Raw genomic sequence first — 12,801 nt, 5'->3', positions numbered from 1 at the left:
CTCTGAAGTTCTACAGACAGAAAATAAAATTTACTACTCATAAATGCCTGCATACAGAGCTTGCAAGTGTCTGAAGCCTTTGCTGTAGAAACAGTCCATAAGATTATAAAGGAAGGAAATACATACTAAATTTGGAAATTTCTGTTAGTAAGTTGTCTATTACCATTTCTGCAAGGTTGAAGACAAACTTCTAAAGCAAAAAGCAGGTTTTGTTTTGGGGGAGGAGGGTTGTTTGTTTGTTTGTTTGTTTAAGCCAAATTTACCATTTATTAGAGTATTCAGGCAAAGTTCAAAAGGCATATGTAGTGTGATACTATGTTCAGAACTATGCATTAAAATAGGTAACGGAAAACAGTTGATAGACTGGCTAGTGACCAAGAATTACTATGTGACCTTGTTGCACTGGAGTACATGGTTGAAACCTTACGCAGCATTCTTAACAATAGAATGAGTCTCTAAAATCAGCCTGTCTCCTTTTCTGTATTGGAAGCTTAAGGGTATATTAATCGCACAAAGAGGTAGTTTTAATATGTGCCATCTCTCAGTGATCTAATTCAACCACAAGTTGACTCCATGCATCCCATTTCTATCCATGTCTGTTACATCCTACAAATACAATCATCTGTTCCGTGAGTGTCAGTTTATTGCGTAATCTGATATTAGGAAAAGGAACAAAAACACATGTTGAAAACAAACAAAAACTATATGCAGTAATCAATTCCAGAGAATTTTCTATTTCTTCTCATTCTAACTTGCCTTCCTATCCTGAGTATGTCATAGTGTCACATGAAACGGTTTATAAATGCAGATCTTCCAGTCTGATGGCTAGCAGGTATTGCCTATTAAGTTTTCTTCTGTAGGTATATTTCTGTCTTTGTTCTTACTCTTCACAGATGCCAGAATTTCAGAAGAAGACTGTCCACATTAAGGACCCAGGGAGAGTAGAAGAGATTATCTGTGGCCTCATCAAAGGTGGAGCTGCAAAACTTCAGGTAAAAATAATAAGAGCTGTAATGTGTTCAGAATGAAAGTAATCATATGACTTTTGCTGTGCACCAAAAATTCTAATATATATATATTTGCATATAAAACAAGTAATCTTTCAAGTTATCTTCAAAACTTAGACATCTGTTAACTCTGTTAATAGACCTTGCTGATTCAACTGTAATTCATCCAGATGATAGTTAAGTAAATGGTATAAACATATAAGATTAGTAATTTCAGGAAATACTCTGACCAAAGAAATTAGAAAAACAACTTTCTTGGAAAAAATTATGGGATATTCTAGCTTACCTTACAGTAAAACAGAGATTTCTGTGACAGATATGCTACTCAGCTGCATCTGTTGTTGATCATTCAGAATTTCTATCCATTCTTTATTTTGTCCCTCCGTGTTGTAAGACAGTTTTGCTTTTTCTTTCCTTAAATAGATTATTACAGATTTTGATATGACTTTAAGTAGATTTTCCTACAATGGAAAAAGATGTCCAACTTGTCATAGTGAGTACTTTTTTTTTTTTTTAATATGGATTGGTTGTTACTCCTTTCAGTTTTCCCTAGAATTTAATTTTCTATACAACTTATTCCCTAATATATGAGATCTTATATTGACCTGTTACAAAGGCTGTACATCCTAATAAAGTATTACAGTGCCTGTGTGGCTTTATGCATATATATATATTTTAATCACAGTCAGTGTGAACTAAAATCAGATAAGCTGTCATTCACAATTATAAACTAAGTTCTAAACTATGAGTTATTAATGGCTAGATATGGTAGGGTTGACTTATATTGTTCAAGAGCCAGTAACAGCCCCAACACCTCTGAGAATCAGTTAGTAGACTACTTGGAATGCTTGATGTTTTTATCCTGTACCCTTTTAGAATACTTGTAAATTATATATTTACTAATAAATAGGGGATCCTAAAATATATAGGATGTCTGATAATGATTTCAGTAACAATTACTTCTCAATAAATAATAGGCTTGTAATTTACTTTCTAATATGAGGGAAGGATTGTGATATCATCATGCTTGTGAAGAAAAATGTTCCTTTTACTGGTTATTGGTAAGAAAAGTTCTGAGGAAACAGTAGTATGCTGTCAAACACCATATTCTATGTATTATTGCAGTCATTTACAGTGTATTGCAGTACTAAAGGAAAAGAAATACAATGTTTTGTTTACCACTTTTTTTTCCACCCCTCCAGACATCATTGATAACTCTAAACTCATCACAGAGGAATGTCGGAAAAAGGTAAATAGAAAACATACAAGCTGCTTGTTTGTTGTACAGAGAACTGGTTTTATTCCCTGGCTGTACCGCATGTTGATTTACACAGTACTACAGGACGAGTCATCCTTTCAAATCCTTGAAGCTCTGAGAGCTTTCTTGCTGACTGTAAGGTATCCAATCACTAACAGAAGTGAACAGAAATACTTCTGTTCTTGATAGTAGCATATAGTTTAGTTTAACAGAATCAGTTTTTTCTCCTTACATATATTAACAATTTAACCTTTTGTCTGTACAAAGAGTATTTCAGATTTCATTTTATCTAAATAATGTAACTGGAATAAAATTAAGTTATTTTGATTGGTTAGACCAAATATGAAGTGTTATGTTATAAAGATACATTAAACATCTGTGTTGGTTTTTTTCTCTTCAGTTACTGCAGCTGAAAGAAACATATTATGCTATTGAAATTGACCCAGCCCTCACTATTGAAGAAAAATACCCATATATGGTAGAATGGTAAGAGACATTTCCCATCTTCAAGTTGTACTAAAATTATATTTAATACCTTTTTAAAAACAGATTAATGGCAGTATGTAGCTTTAGCTAATGCATTAACTGAATTAATCTCTGAGTGTTACACAATAGCTGTTGTTTTTTTGTTGTTGTTGTTTTGTTTTTTTTTGCTGTTAACTTGAATGAGCAAGAATTAAACACAGGATGCTTTTTAATCACAAGATTTAATGACCGGTGAATTTTCATAAGTTGTCCAACATATTTTTTGTTTATGTTCTAGGTACAATAAATCTCATGCATTACTCATTGAACAAGGCTTAGAAAAGGATAAGTTTGCAGAAATTGTGAGGGAATCTGATGTTATGCTGAAGTAAGTTCCTATTGATTTGAACAATACTGTTTAGAAACATTTTACGTAGATTTTTACTGTGTGTTTGGACAGTGAAAAAAATGAGAATGCAATACATTATTCTTGGACATAGTGAGTGCTTCATGCTCCCCCTTATTTATATTTTGTAGATAAATGCCTGTGATGATGACAGCATATATTTCATCCTCTTGAAATTGCACTGGTGTCTTTTTATTTTTTTCTTAAAGGGGAATGTAGAATTCAACTTTATTGCTTTAAAAAAAAAATATTACCTGTAGTAATTTTATATGAGATAAAAATGCAGGGACTTGAGGAACATTTTTCTTGATGTTATTAAATAATGTACTTCCTCAATGGTTAAAGGCAATTTTAAATGCCAGCAAAATACTTGCTTGAAACGTGCTCTGTGCTGTGGCTTCTATCTCTTTTAAAGTTCTCTAATCTGTGAATTTTTGAATAGTGGAATGGGATGTTAAAACTTAGCTTGTGAAATTGTTCACCATGCTGACTGAATTTTTCTCCTTTGCAAAACTAGTAAGCAAGCACACAGTCTGCAGCTACGTGAAAGTCTAAGTCCATGTGGATTGAATCTTCATTCACAAGCTAAAATTTCCTCAAGAACCTTCATAATAATAATAAAAAAATTCTACCATTCAGTGTCTGCAGAGAAGTGTACAGAGATACTATCTTATTCTTGGAATACTGTACATAGTTTTGATTTGGGTAATGAAAACTAAAAAGTTTTCAGGAAAGAGTTGACAAGAATGTTTTCAGGATTTTAAACCAACAAACTCCAAAATCCTAGCTTTATATTTATTATTATTTATTTTTTTTTGTTAATGACTCCGCTAGCAAGTCAAACATTTAAGCAGTAAAGATGAAAAGGAGATGTGCAGCCTGATGATAGCTAGAAAGAGTTCCACTACAGGCTTGATTAAGATGGTTGAGGGTGTGAGGGGGCAGATTATGCTGACCAAAACCAAACATTTTGAAACAGCAATTTTTTCCTAAAACTACATGCTTTGTGTTAGGTTGATGGTTCTTGCTAACCTAAAGAGGTGAGGCAAAGGAAACGAAGACAAATTCTCCGTGAAAACTATACTGTTTTCTAAATATGATGTAATGTTTTCTGCAAACTGGGACCTTTCTTGTTTTTTTTTTTCTTGGAGATTTGACTTATATTTACATCCTTTTTTGCAGAGAAGGATATGAGAACTTCTTTGATAAACTCAGTGAACATAATATCCCCGTGTTCATATTTTCTGCCGGGATTGGGGACATTCTTGAGGAAGTTATCCACCAGGCTGGAGTCTACCATTCTAATGTCAAAGTGGTTTCCAATTTTATGGATTTTGATGAAAATGTATGTATGCATGACTATCTGCAGGATTTAAGGGCTATTTTTATATACTACAAGATGAACATTTTAATACAACAGTTGTAGCCATCTGCCCTGCTTTATATGAAATGAGAATTGCTTACTCAGCACACTCCCAAGTGAACAGTCAAACAGAGGATAATAGTTCAAACACTGTTAGCGTGGTGTGACTCAGATAACATTCATTGCCTTTAATGATAGCCTCACACTCAGCCCAGTACACCTTTACTGCTCCTCCAAGCAGGGAGGATCACTGACTTTTTAGTCTTAAAAGTGCTATTACAGTCATTCCATTGTTTAACAGTAATTTATCTTTTTCATAATTAAAGATTAAACATATTTCAAAAGTAATACCTATTTAATTCTAGATGCTATTTTGTCTGCATAATACTAGAAATAACTTCAGTGTTTGTTTATTTGTTTTATAGGGAATATTAAGAGGATTTAAAGGAGAATTGATTCATGTTTACAACAAGCATGATGGTGCCTTGAAGAATACAGAGTATTTCAAACAGCTAAAAGACAACAGTAATATAATACTGCTGGGTGATTCCCAAGGAGACTTGAGCATGGCAGATGGAGTAGCAAATGTTGAGCACATTCTTAAAATCGGATATCTCAATGATAAAGTAAGTAACCTGACATACTTGTAAGCTTTGAGTGAAATATTGTGAACTAGCAACAGGTTCATTGTAATAAGCATCAAATATCAAAACAAGTGTTTGACCCATACTTGTTTTGGAATCTCAACGTTTTTCGTGGATTTCATATTTATGGTTCCCCGCCACTCCTGCCTTTCAATACCGGATTGATAATTGAGCAAAACTGTAGTCTTCCAAATAACAAATTCAGTCCATGACATTTATTTTATTTTCTTTGGAGACAGAGAAATGGGTGTTTGGCAAGTGATAATGCACATACATTCGCATTCAGGAGAGAAAACTCGTTTTCTTTTTCTTCTCTGCCTTTTGGGAAAATGAGAAAGCACTGGGCAGAGGGGTGGGTTGTTAGTTTGTTTGTTTTTCCTGGTATCTGTACATGTGAGAACCTAGAATAAATGTGAGGTTAATCCTGAAACGTGAACACAGTTAATGTCACATTACTCCTACTCTCTGTCATCCTTATATGAATGATACCTATTTACATGGCTCATTTCCTGAACTTGGTGGAAAGATTGGCAGTATTTTAAGACAAAAATATCTTTTAATATTCTACAACTAAGTGCATCTTTCTCTTTATCCCTTCTGCCATTAGGTAGATGAACTTTTGGAAAAATATATGGATTCTTATGATATTGTCTTGGTGAAAGATGAATCCCTGGAAGTTGCCAACTCTATCCTACAGAAAATCCTGTAAATTGCAGTCTCAGGACACTCCATTCCTTCCAGAAGGCAACTGGACAGAAGAGCACACATGCTATCTTAAGTGTCTATTACTCATTGACAGAACTGTTTAATTTAAAACTTTTATCTTCATTTTGGTATTTTGACGTATATATGGTGCCCATTGTCAACTAGAAGCTCCTTTTACTGCTGTTATGCTGTTCTTTGTCTCACACTCCTGTTACGACTGATTTAAATTGGATTTATAGATGTGATAAACTGCTCCTGATGGGATACTGTGGCTCACTGTCTTTTTAATCAGGCATTTCAGAAGAGCATTTTAGCAAATGTGACTATTTTGTAAAACTGAAGATGTAAACATTCTGTGAATAAGCAGTGTACACAGGTTTGTTTTGCCTTTTCTTCTTTCAAAGAAAATATCTTGGTATCAGCTATACTCATATGCTACAGACTGTCACAGAATTTTTTCATACATGTTTTCTTCAGTACAAATGCTTCATTCACCCAGTTCAGACAAAGTGTTCCCTATTAACAGATTTGTGTATCATTACAAAATATTTTGTATCCTTACTGTTTCTTTAATCTCTGTGGAATGGGAGAATAATACTGTTATAAGTCAGTATACCTGAAAGTTTCTCATCCTTGTAGGTAGCTTTTACATACCAGCTCTTACATCTTTTCAGATCTTATTCTCTCTACTGCTCCAATTCCAGCCTGCTGTTTCACGTCAAAGCTAGCATGACTTGTCTAAAGTAATCTCTCTTGCAGTTCTCAGTGAGCTGCTCCAAACAGAAAATCAAGGCAAAGCTAGATCTTAATCTTGGATTTTAAAAGCTGATTTAGCCGTCTTAAAAAATCAGGTTTTCTTACGACCAGCTCTATGCCTCAGGAGCAGTTAAGGACCACCTTTCCAAACCTTAGGCTGGCTTTAAGTTACAGTTCCACTCTTCACAAACTGTAAGCAGGGGCATCAGTACGGCATCTAGCTGCTCTAGCTTTATTATCCAAATCCTCTTTTTAAACATCTACTGAATCTTCAGAAAGTACTTCCTTGGTATTGAACATGTTACAGTACCTCTCAGCATCATCTACAGAATGATGCAGCTTGATGTAACCACAGCTTGTAAAGCTTACTCTGGTAGATACATTGCGGAGAAGGTAAGGATGGCGTTGAGACCTTGGTCCTAAGGGGTCTCAGCTGTATTAGCTCTACTCTTTAGTAAAACAGTGGCAATCAGACAACTTTCCCTAACATGCAGTATAGGGATTCTTCCCCCTTTGCTTTCTTCTACACCCAGCAGGAATGGTGCCACCTTCCATTCCCTGAGGAATTGAAGTGAAAACACAGGAGAGCCTAGATCTGCTTTCTCTCCCACTAGCAAGTCATACACATCTCAAAAAATGTACTCATTCCTGTTCAGCCTAAGTGCTAAGTAGCACCAGTTGTTTGTGTTGGTTTTTCTTTTCCCCAAAGCCAGAAAATTTCTGTCAGTACACCTGCTAGAACTTTTCCAAGAAGGCTAGATAGTGTTGTTTGCTTACCCCAACTCTGCATCCACTGCAGTAATTGAAATTAAATCATCCACACATTTTGAATGGATGGCAGAGTCTTGATACACAATCCAAAGTAGCGTGAGCGTTCTTTCATAATCACATCTCACATGATGTCCTCAATTACACAGGACTCCTTGTATACAATCTACAGTCATGTTGTTCCCTCCTCCTGACGCTAGGGGCAGCTGCATCCCCAAAAGCAGGAGCCTTAGAAGCCATCTATTTGGGCAGAAAAACATTTAAACCAGAAGATGCCTGAAGAGAGGATAGGGTCTTGGCTGCCTTCCACTTGAGTCACAACTAAGGCAGCAGCAGACTGGGAGAGCTGAAAGCGCCCTGGCGGTGCCAGTGACACCAGGAGACAGGAGCAGCTGCCTCAGCCTTGGCCTGCCAGGAGCCCATCAGCCAGAGCCAGGCAACAGGGAGGGCTTGAAAGCAGCAGCAACAGCTGCAGCATCAGCAGAGCCACTGCTCTCTCCCATACACACAAGGCCGAGAGCCCAGCAGCAACAGGTGCTGCAGCTGATGGTACTGACAGGAGCAAAGACTGCCCAGGTGGGAGATACAGTGCAGGGAGAGCTGAAGGTGAGAATGACTTGCAGAAGTGAGGCTGAGCAGGGGAGCTGCTGCAGCTGCATGGGGTGGAGGAACGCACAGGCCAGGGCGGCAGTTTGGGGTGTAGCAGAGTGCCTTGGAGCAGCCTGGCACAGAGCAGCTTTGTGCAAGTAGTTACAGAAGAACAGGAGGAAGTCTACTGTAAGACATCAACAATATTGGGACAGGACAGGCCTGCAGGCACCCCTAACACACAGCAGGGATCGAAGGACATTCCTCACTGCACAATGGTTTGCATTTTCTCCCTTTCCTCTCCTGCTTGGATGTGCCATCAAACCAAGCTTCACACACAGTCCATGTGGCCTCTCCCTCCCCAGCCCATTCACCCAGGCCAGAGAGAAAGGCAGGATGGTCTCATGCCAAACTTGAAGGAAGAAAGCATCCTTCTGTGCTGTCATCTTCTGCCAGCGCTACAACTTCAGCACTCCAGGCAAGAAGAGCAGGGTGATGCTATGTATGAATCCCCCAGGACCTCAGCCTGAGGTGCCTGCTCAGCAGTGCTATCTGCAGTACCCTGGGCATCGCCGGACTTTTAGGGAATGCCACAGCATCTACAGGAAAGGTCAGCAGACAATTTCTGCAACGGTCCATGTATTGGGTTCGGGTTTAGGCACCCATATTTATATTATTTAGGCACTTGATTTATATATTAGCTGAGCTAACATCAGAGGGGGGGGCAGGTTTTTGGTATTTCTCTGTTTGGGTGTTGTTTTTAAAAACAAGTTATCATGCTGGATGGGTTTTTTGTCATAGCTGCCAAGTAGAAGTCCAAAAGGCAAAGGCCTCCTGAAAAACGCCGAGGTGTTTGGATGCACTGCTTACTCAACCAGTCTCCAGGTGCAAGGGGCTAATTACCAGGCATTACTCCAATAGTTTACACTGGGACAAGTTTTTCCATTTACAGGCAAGTTACCTTTGGAACACAGATAACAGTTAAAAATGTGGAGTATGTAAAAGGAGCCGATAGATAGCCACAGCTCCACGGCATTAGATGAGTCAGCAACACGCACTGGCACAGGATCACTCTGGTAATCCAGCTATCAGTGAAGTTTCTTTGTGTCATGTTTCTGAGAGGCAGGACTGTCCTACATTCATGTCCAACTTGTCTCAAGATTTCATATGAACTCATTCATCCCTCACCTCAACCTCACCCAACAACAGGGGAAGCAAACCATCACTCCTTCAGCCTGATGAGAATCCTGTCATCCAATCCAGCCACAATAAAAATAAGAGCATTAGGCTTTAAAACCAATTACCACAGCGGATCTCCAACTACATCTTAGTTCAAGTTACTCACATTAGTATAAGCCTGCTAGAGCCTAGGCAGTATTAGAAGCACCAGATGGTTTTGGCAAAGCACTTGATTGTTTTCAGTATCCATGCAGGTAACTGAAAGCTCTGCCTCAGGAAAGGATTTTGGATCCGGCAACCATCTCTCAAGCATGACGTCAAGCAAGACTCACCACTCTCACCTCCAAGCAGACGGACAATGAGCTGTCTGTCATTCACCAAGCACTCAGTCCACAATGACAGTCACTTAAGAGAAAAGGATTTTCACCACCCTTCCGTAAGTAGGCAGGTAAGTTAGTATTTTCAGCACACTTTCTTTTCCTATCACAAGGTGATACCAGTCTCTGATTCTGTGTTAAGGGTCTGCCAGAGGAGCACTGAGCCTGCCCAGCTTCTTGCTGGGACGTAAGAGCATCTGAGGCTTGTTGATGCAACAGAGCTCTCTGGCAGAGCCCATCTCCCAGGGAAAGGGTGTTTGCAAGCCAAATAATCTACTTGAAATGCCACGTGTACAGCTTTCTAGGGGAGGGAAGAAAAAAAAAAAAAGTTGTTACATTCACATCCTGAACCAGGAGGTCTCATTTTAAGAACCTACATACTGCTGGACAGACTACCAATATCCTTTCTTCATCTTATGTTCTGCTGCTAGCTACATGGTAATTAAGAGAAAGCATAAGATGCATTTTTAGGTACACCCTTCACATTTTCAAAATCCCAACTTTTTGTCCCTGGTATGTTGGCAAAAAGCAAGAATTGATACTATCAGCCACCTCTCCAAAAACATGAGCAAACAGCGCATTGCATTTACTGCAAATAAAATTAACACAGCACCTACAAGTTAAACAATCCTTCTCCAGCAGGCCTACTGTTCACAGCATGTCTTTCTAAATCAATTTTCTAACCAAAGATGTTTTACAGCCCTAATCATACACTTCATTTATGATTCAATTTGTAAAGGAAGGTATCATGCATTTCCAAAACCATTTTCCCATAACCAAAAGCACATTTCTAAAGCTTAAAGCAAGAACCACCAACAGTGTTGAGGGAATTTACAACTTAATTTTTCCTTCCATACCTCAATATCTGTTCTGTCTGTAGCAGATGTCCAAGGTCAAGTGTCTGGGATCTTTACCTAGCTAAAAACGTTTCTCAGTGGTGTTGCAGCCAGCTCAAATGTCCTCTTACTGTCAAACACACACTAATAGTCCTGAACTGAGCCAAAAACCTTACACTAACTTATGTAACAATGATGACCTTACAACTAAAGATGCATTTTTTCAACTTAAAGAAAAACTGAATGCTTATTCACACAGAAAAGTACAACATTTGAGTTCAATAAATGCAAAATTCTGATTTAATTTGTGAATATACTTAAAACATGTAGTTATAATGCAGAAAATATCTCTGTCAAATGACAGCAGGAAAAAAATATTTATGAAAACCTAGATTTTTCTGGGTACACACTTGTATTTCTTTCCTCTTCCTGCTACAATCCAGTAGATAATTATCAGCCTTGATTGCAGACAGCTTCTTCTCATCCACAAGCTGCCTAATAGGAGCCAGCTGCCAGGCTCTGAGAATAGCACCTGGCTGTTCTAAGAGGGGAACAGCAGCAGCCTATCTTCTGGAGAGTCTCACTTTAGCTAAACAAGACCATTTTCATCCAGTTACTAATGATGTTTAAAGCGTTATCTATTTTTCCAAGATCAGTTATCTTTGTTAGGTACATTATGAAGTATCTAGTTACTTACCATTTAAAAATAATTATATATTTTTGAGGTAGAAAATATTTCCTTTCTTAGTTTTTCTTTATCTACCACAGGTCACCCCCTCTACCAAGATGGTAATGTAGAGGGATTTATTTATTGATGGAGCTAGGGGCTGTTTTAAATTCTCCAAGTCAACACCAGCACAATTTAACTTCCCAGCCAGCCCTCCTTACTTCCAGGATCTGTTGGTGGCAACTTGCTGGTTGTACTCCACCAGCTGCATGATGAGTGCTTCTATCCCTCTCTTGGTATCTTCAAGTTCCCACGGGTCTCTCAAGATCTGAAAATGTTTTTTTTTCTCTGCAGAAAAGAATAGGACTCCCATTTGGGACTCCAGCCCAAGCTGCAGCACATCAAGGGCAGGAGGCAACAAAACCCAAAGGCCAGTGCTGCAGGGCGAGGGACCAGGAAAGGTCCATGCTGATGTACCTGTGCTTTTGAAGGGCCACCACACACTGAGAGCCAGGGGTAGAGGCATTTAGCTTAAGTAAAACTATTTCCTGACAAGGAAAATGGTTCTAAGCTTGCCCTTAAGGTGGGCGCCAACAGCTGCTAACAGAAAGGCTTCAGAGGGTTTATGGAAATAATCATAATTTCTGGATTTTATGCAGTTTAGCCTAATGCAACCAGGTGGTCCTACCTTATGTTGGCTTTATTTAGGCAAGTAAATATGTGGTATAATTATTTTGCAGTAAGTTTGTCCATTTATCCTCATTTCTCCCCAAAGCTGTATTCTAATTTCTGAAATGGCAGCCTCCAGCCTTGGTGGGATTGTTGTGTGGAGAGGGATGTTAACAAAAAAAACTCCTCTTGACAAAAAAAACATTATTGAGGCAGATCACAAACCATGTTTATGAAAGCCTAAGAAACAATGGAATGAGAATTTCTCTCCTCAGATTTGCCCTACCCAGAGGCAGTGAAGTCAGACCTGTTACACCATCACTGCTGAGTGTTTCTGAAGAAAACCAGTGCAGCAACTTTAGGGATTACCAGCTGACTACTTCTGTGTAGTGCTGCTCTTTGTACTCTGTCTGCCCTGCAGGACGGATCTGCTGTCCTGGTTCATTAGGAACACTTCAGATCACCTCCAAGGAAGCATCTGCAATGATCCTCTAATGCAGAAAGACCCAGTCACTAAGATTTTCTGCAGTAAAACAATTTTTCACACTCAGAACAGATGCTTGTCTGTTCAGGGTATGTATGAGAACAGAATGAGAGGTTATTTCCACATTGTTGGGAACTGCTTCTAGCAGCAATCAGAACTTGCTTCCAGCCCCATCAGCTCCATAAACGTGCAGAAGCAATACATCTGAGCTACAGCAACAAGTGAGCAGCCTACTTCAGATTTAAATGAAGGGGAGCATTTTATTCAAGTCTTCCAAGAAATCTGCTTTCACAAGATGTCAACATTTCTAAGGAGGTAATAAATACTTGGATTTCCATTGCCATCCGCTGATTTCCACAGTGTTTTCATGTTGTATTAAGGGCTGATGCTAGTTCCAACGCAGATCAGGCTTCCAGCATTTTACGTGCAATACATGTGGTTCTGGAGCTATAGAAGTGAAAACATCAAACCTTGGATACAAAGTGCAGTGAATTTGCTTTCACAAGCCTGAGGAATGAAGCGTTGTTGTTCCTCATGTATGTAAGCCAACTTCATTAGATGAGAAACTCAAGAGTCCCCAGCCTAGAGAAAGATCACCTGCCCAGCTCTCAAAAGTGATGCTGGCAGTA

General features: G+C 38.7%; 1 protein-coding gene across 6 annotated transcripts in view; it reads left to right on the top strand.

The window, feature by feature from the left end:
• NT5C3A (5'-nucleotidase, cytosolic IIIA) overlaps positions 1 to 6,407 on the top strand; it is a 28,852-nt gene extending 22,445 nt beyond the window's left edge. For all 6 annotated transcript variants that reach the window (XM_082752579.1, XM_082752581.1, XM_082752577.1 and 3 more), the window contains 8 exons: positions 894 to 992; positions 1,431 to 1,500; positions 2,210 to 2,256; positions 2,666 to 2,751; positions 3,029 to 3,118; positions 4,319 to 4,481; positions 4,925 to 5,125; positions 5,751 to 6,407. In XM_082752579.1, coding sequence (XP_082608705.1) covers positions 894 to 992; positions 1,431 to 1,500; positions 2,210 to 2,256; positions 2,666 to 2,751; positions 3,029 to 3,118; positions 4,319 to 4,481; positions 4,925 to 5,125; positions 5,751 to 5,852 — 858 coding nt within the window. In that variant the 3' untranslated portion in view covers positions 5,853 to 6,407. The remainder of the gene's footprint in view (positions 1 to 893; positions 993 to 1,430; positions 1,501 to 2,209; positions 2,257 to 2,665; positions 2,752 to 3,028; positions 3,119 to 4,318; positions 4,482 to 4,924; positions 5,126 to 5,750) is intronic.
• Positions 6,408 to 12,801: the final 6,394 nt, after the last annotated feature.

This window comes from Aythya marila (assembly GCF_965140915.1).
Source record: "Aythya marila genome assembly, chromosome: 2".
Lineage (NCBI taxonomy): Eukaryota > Metazoa > Chordata > Aves > Anseriformes > Anatidae > Aythya > Aythya marila.
This window is presented reverse-complemented; position numbering and strand designations above follow the sequence as displayed.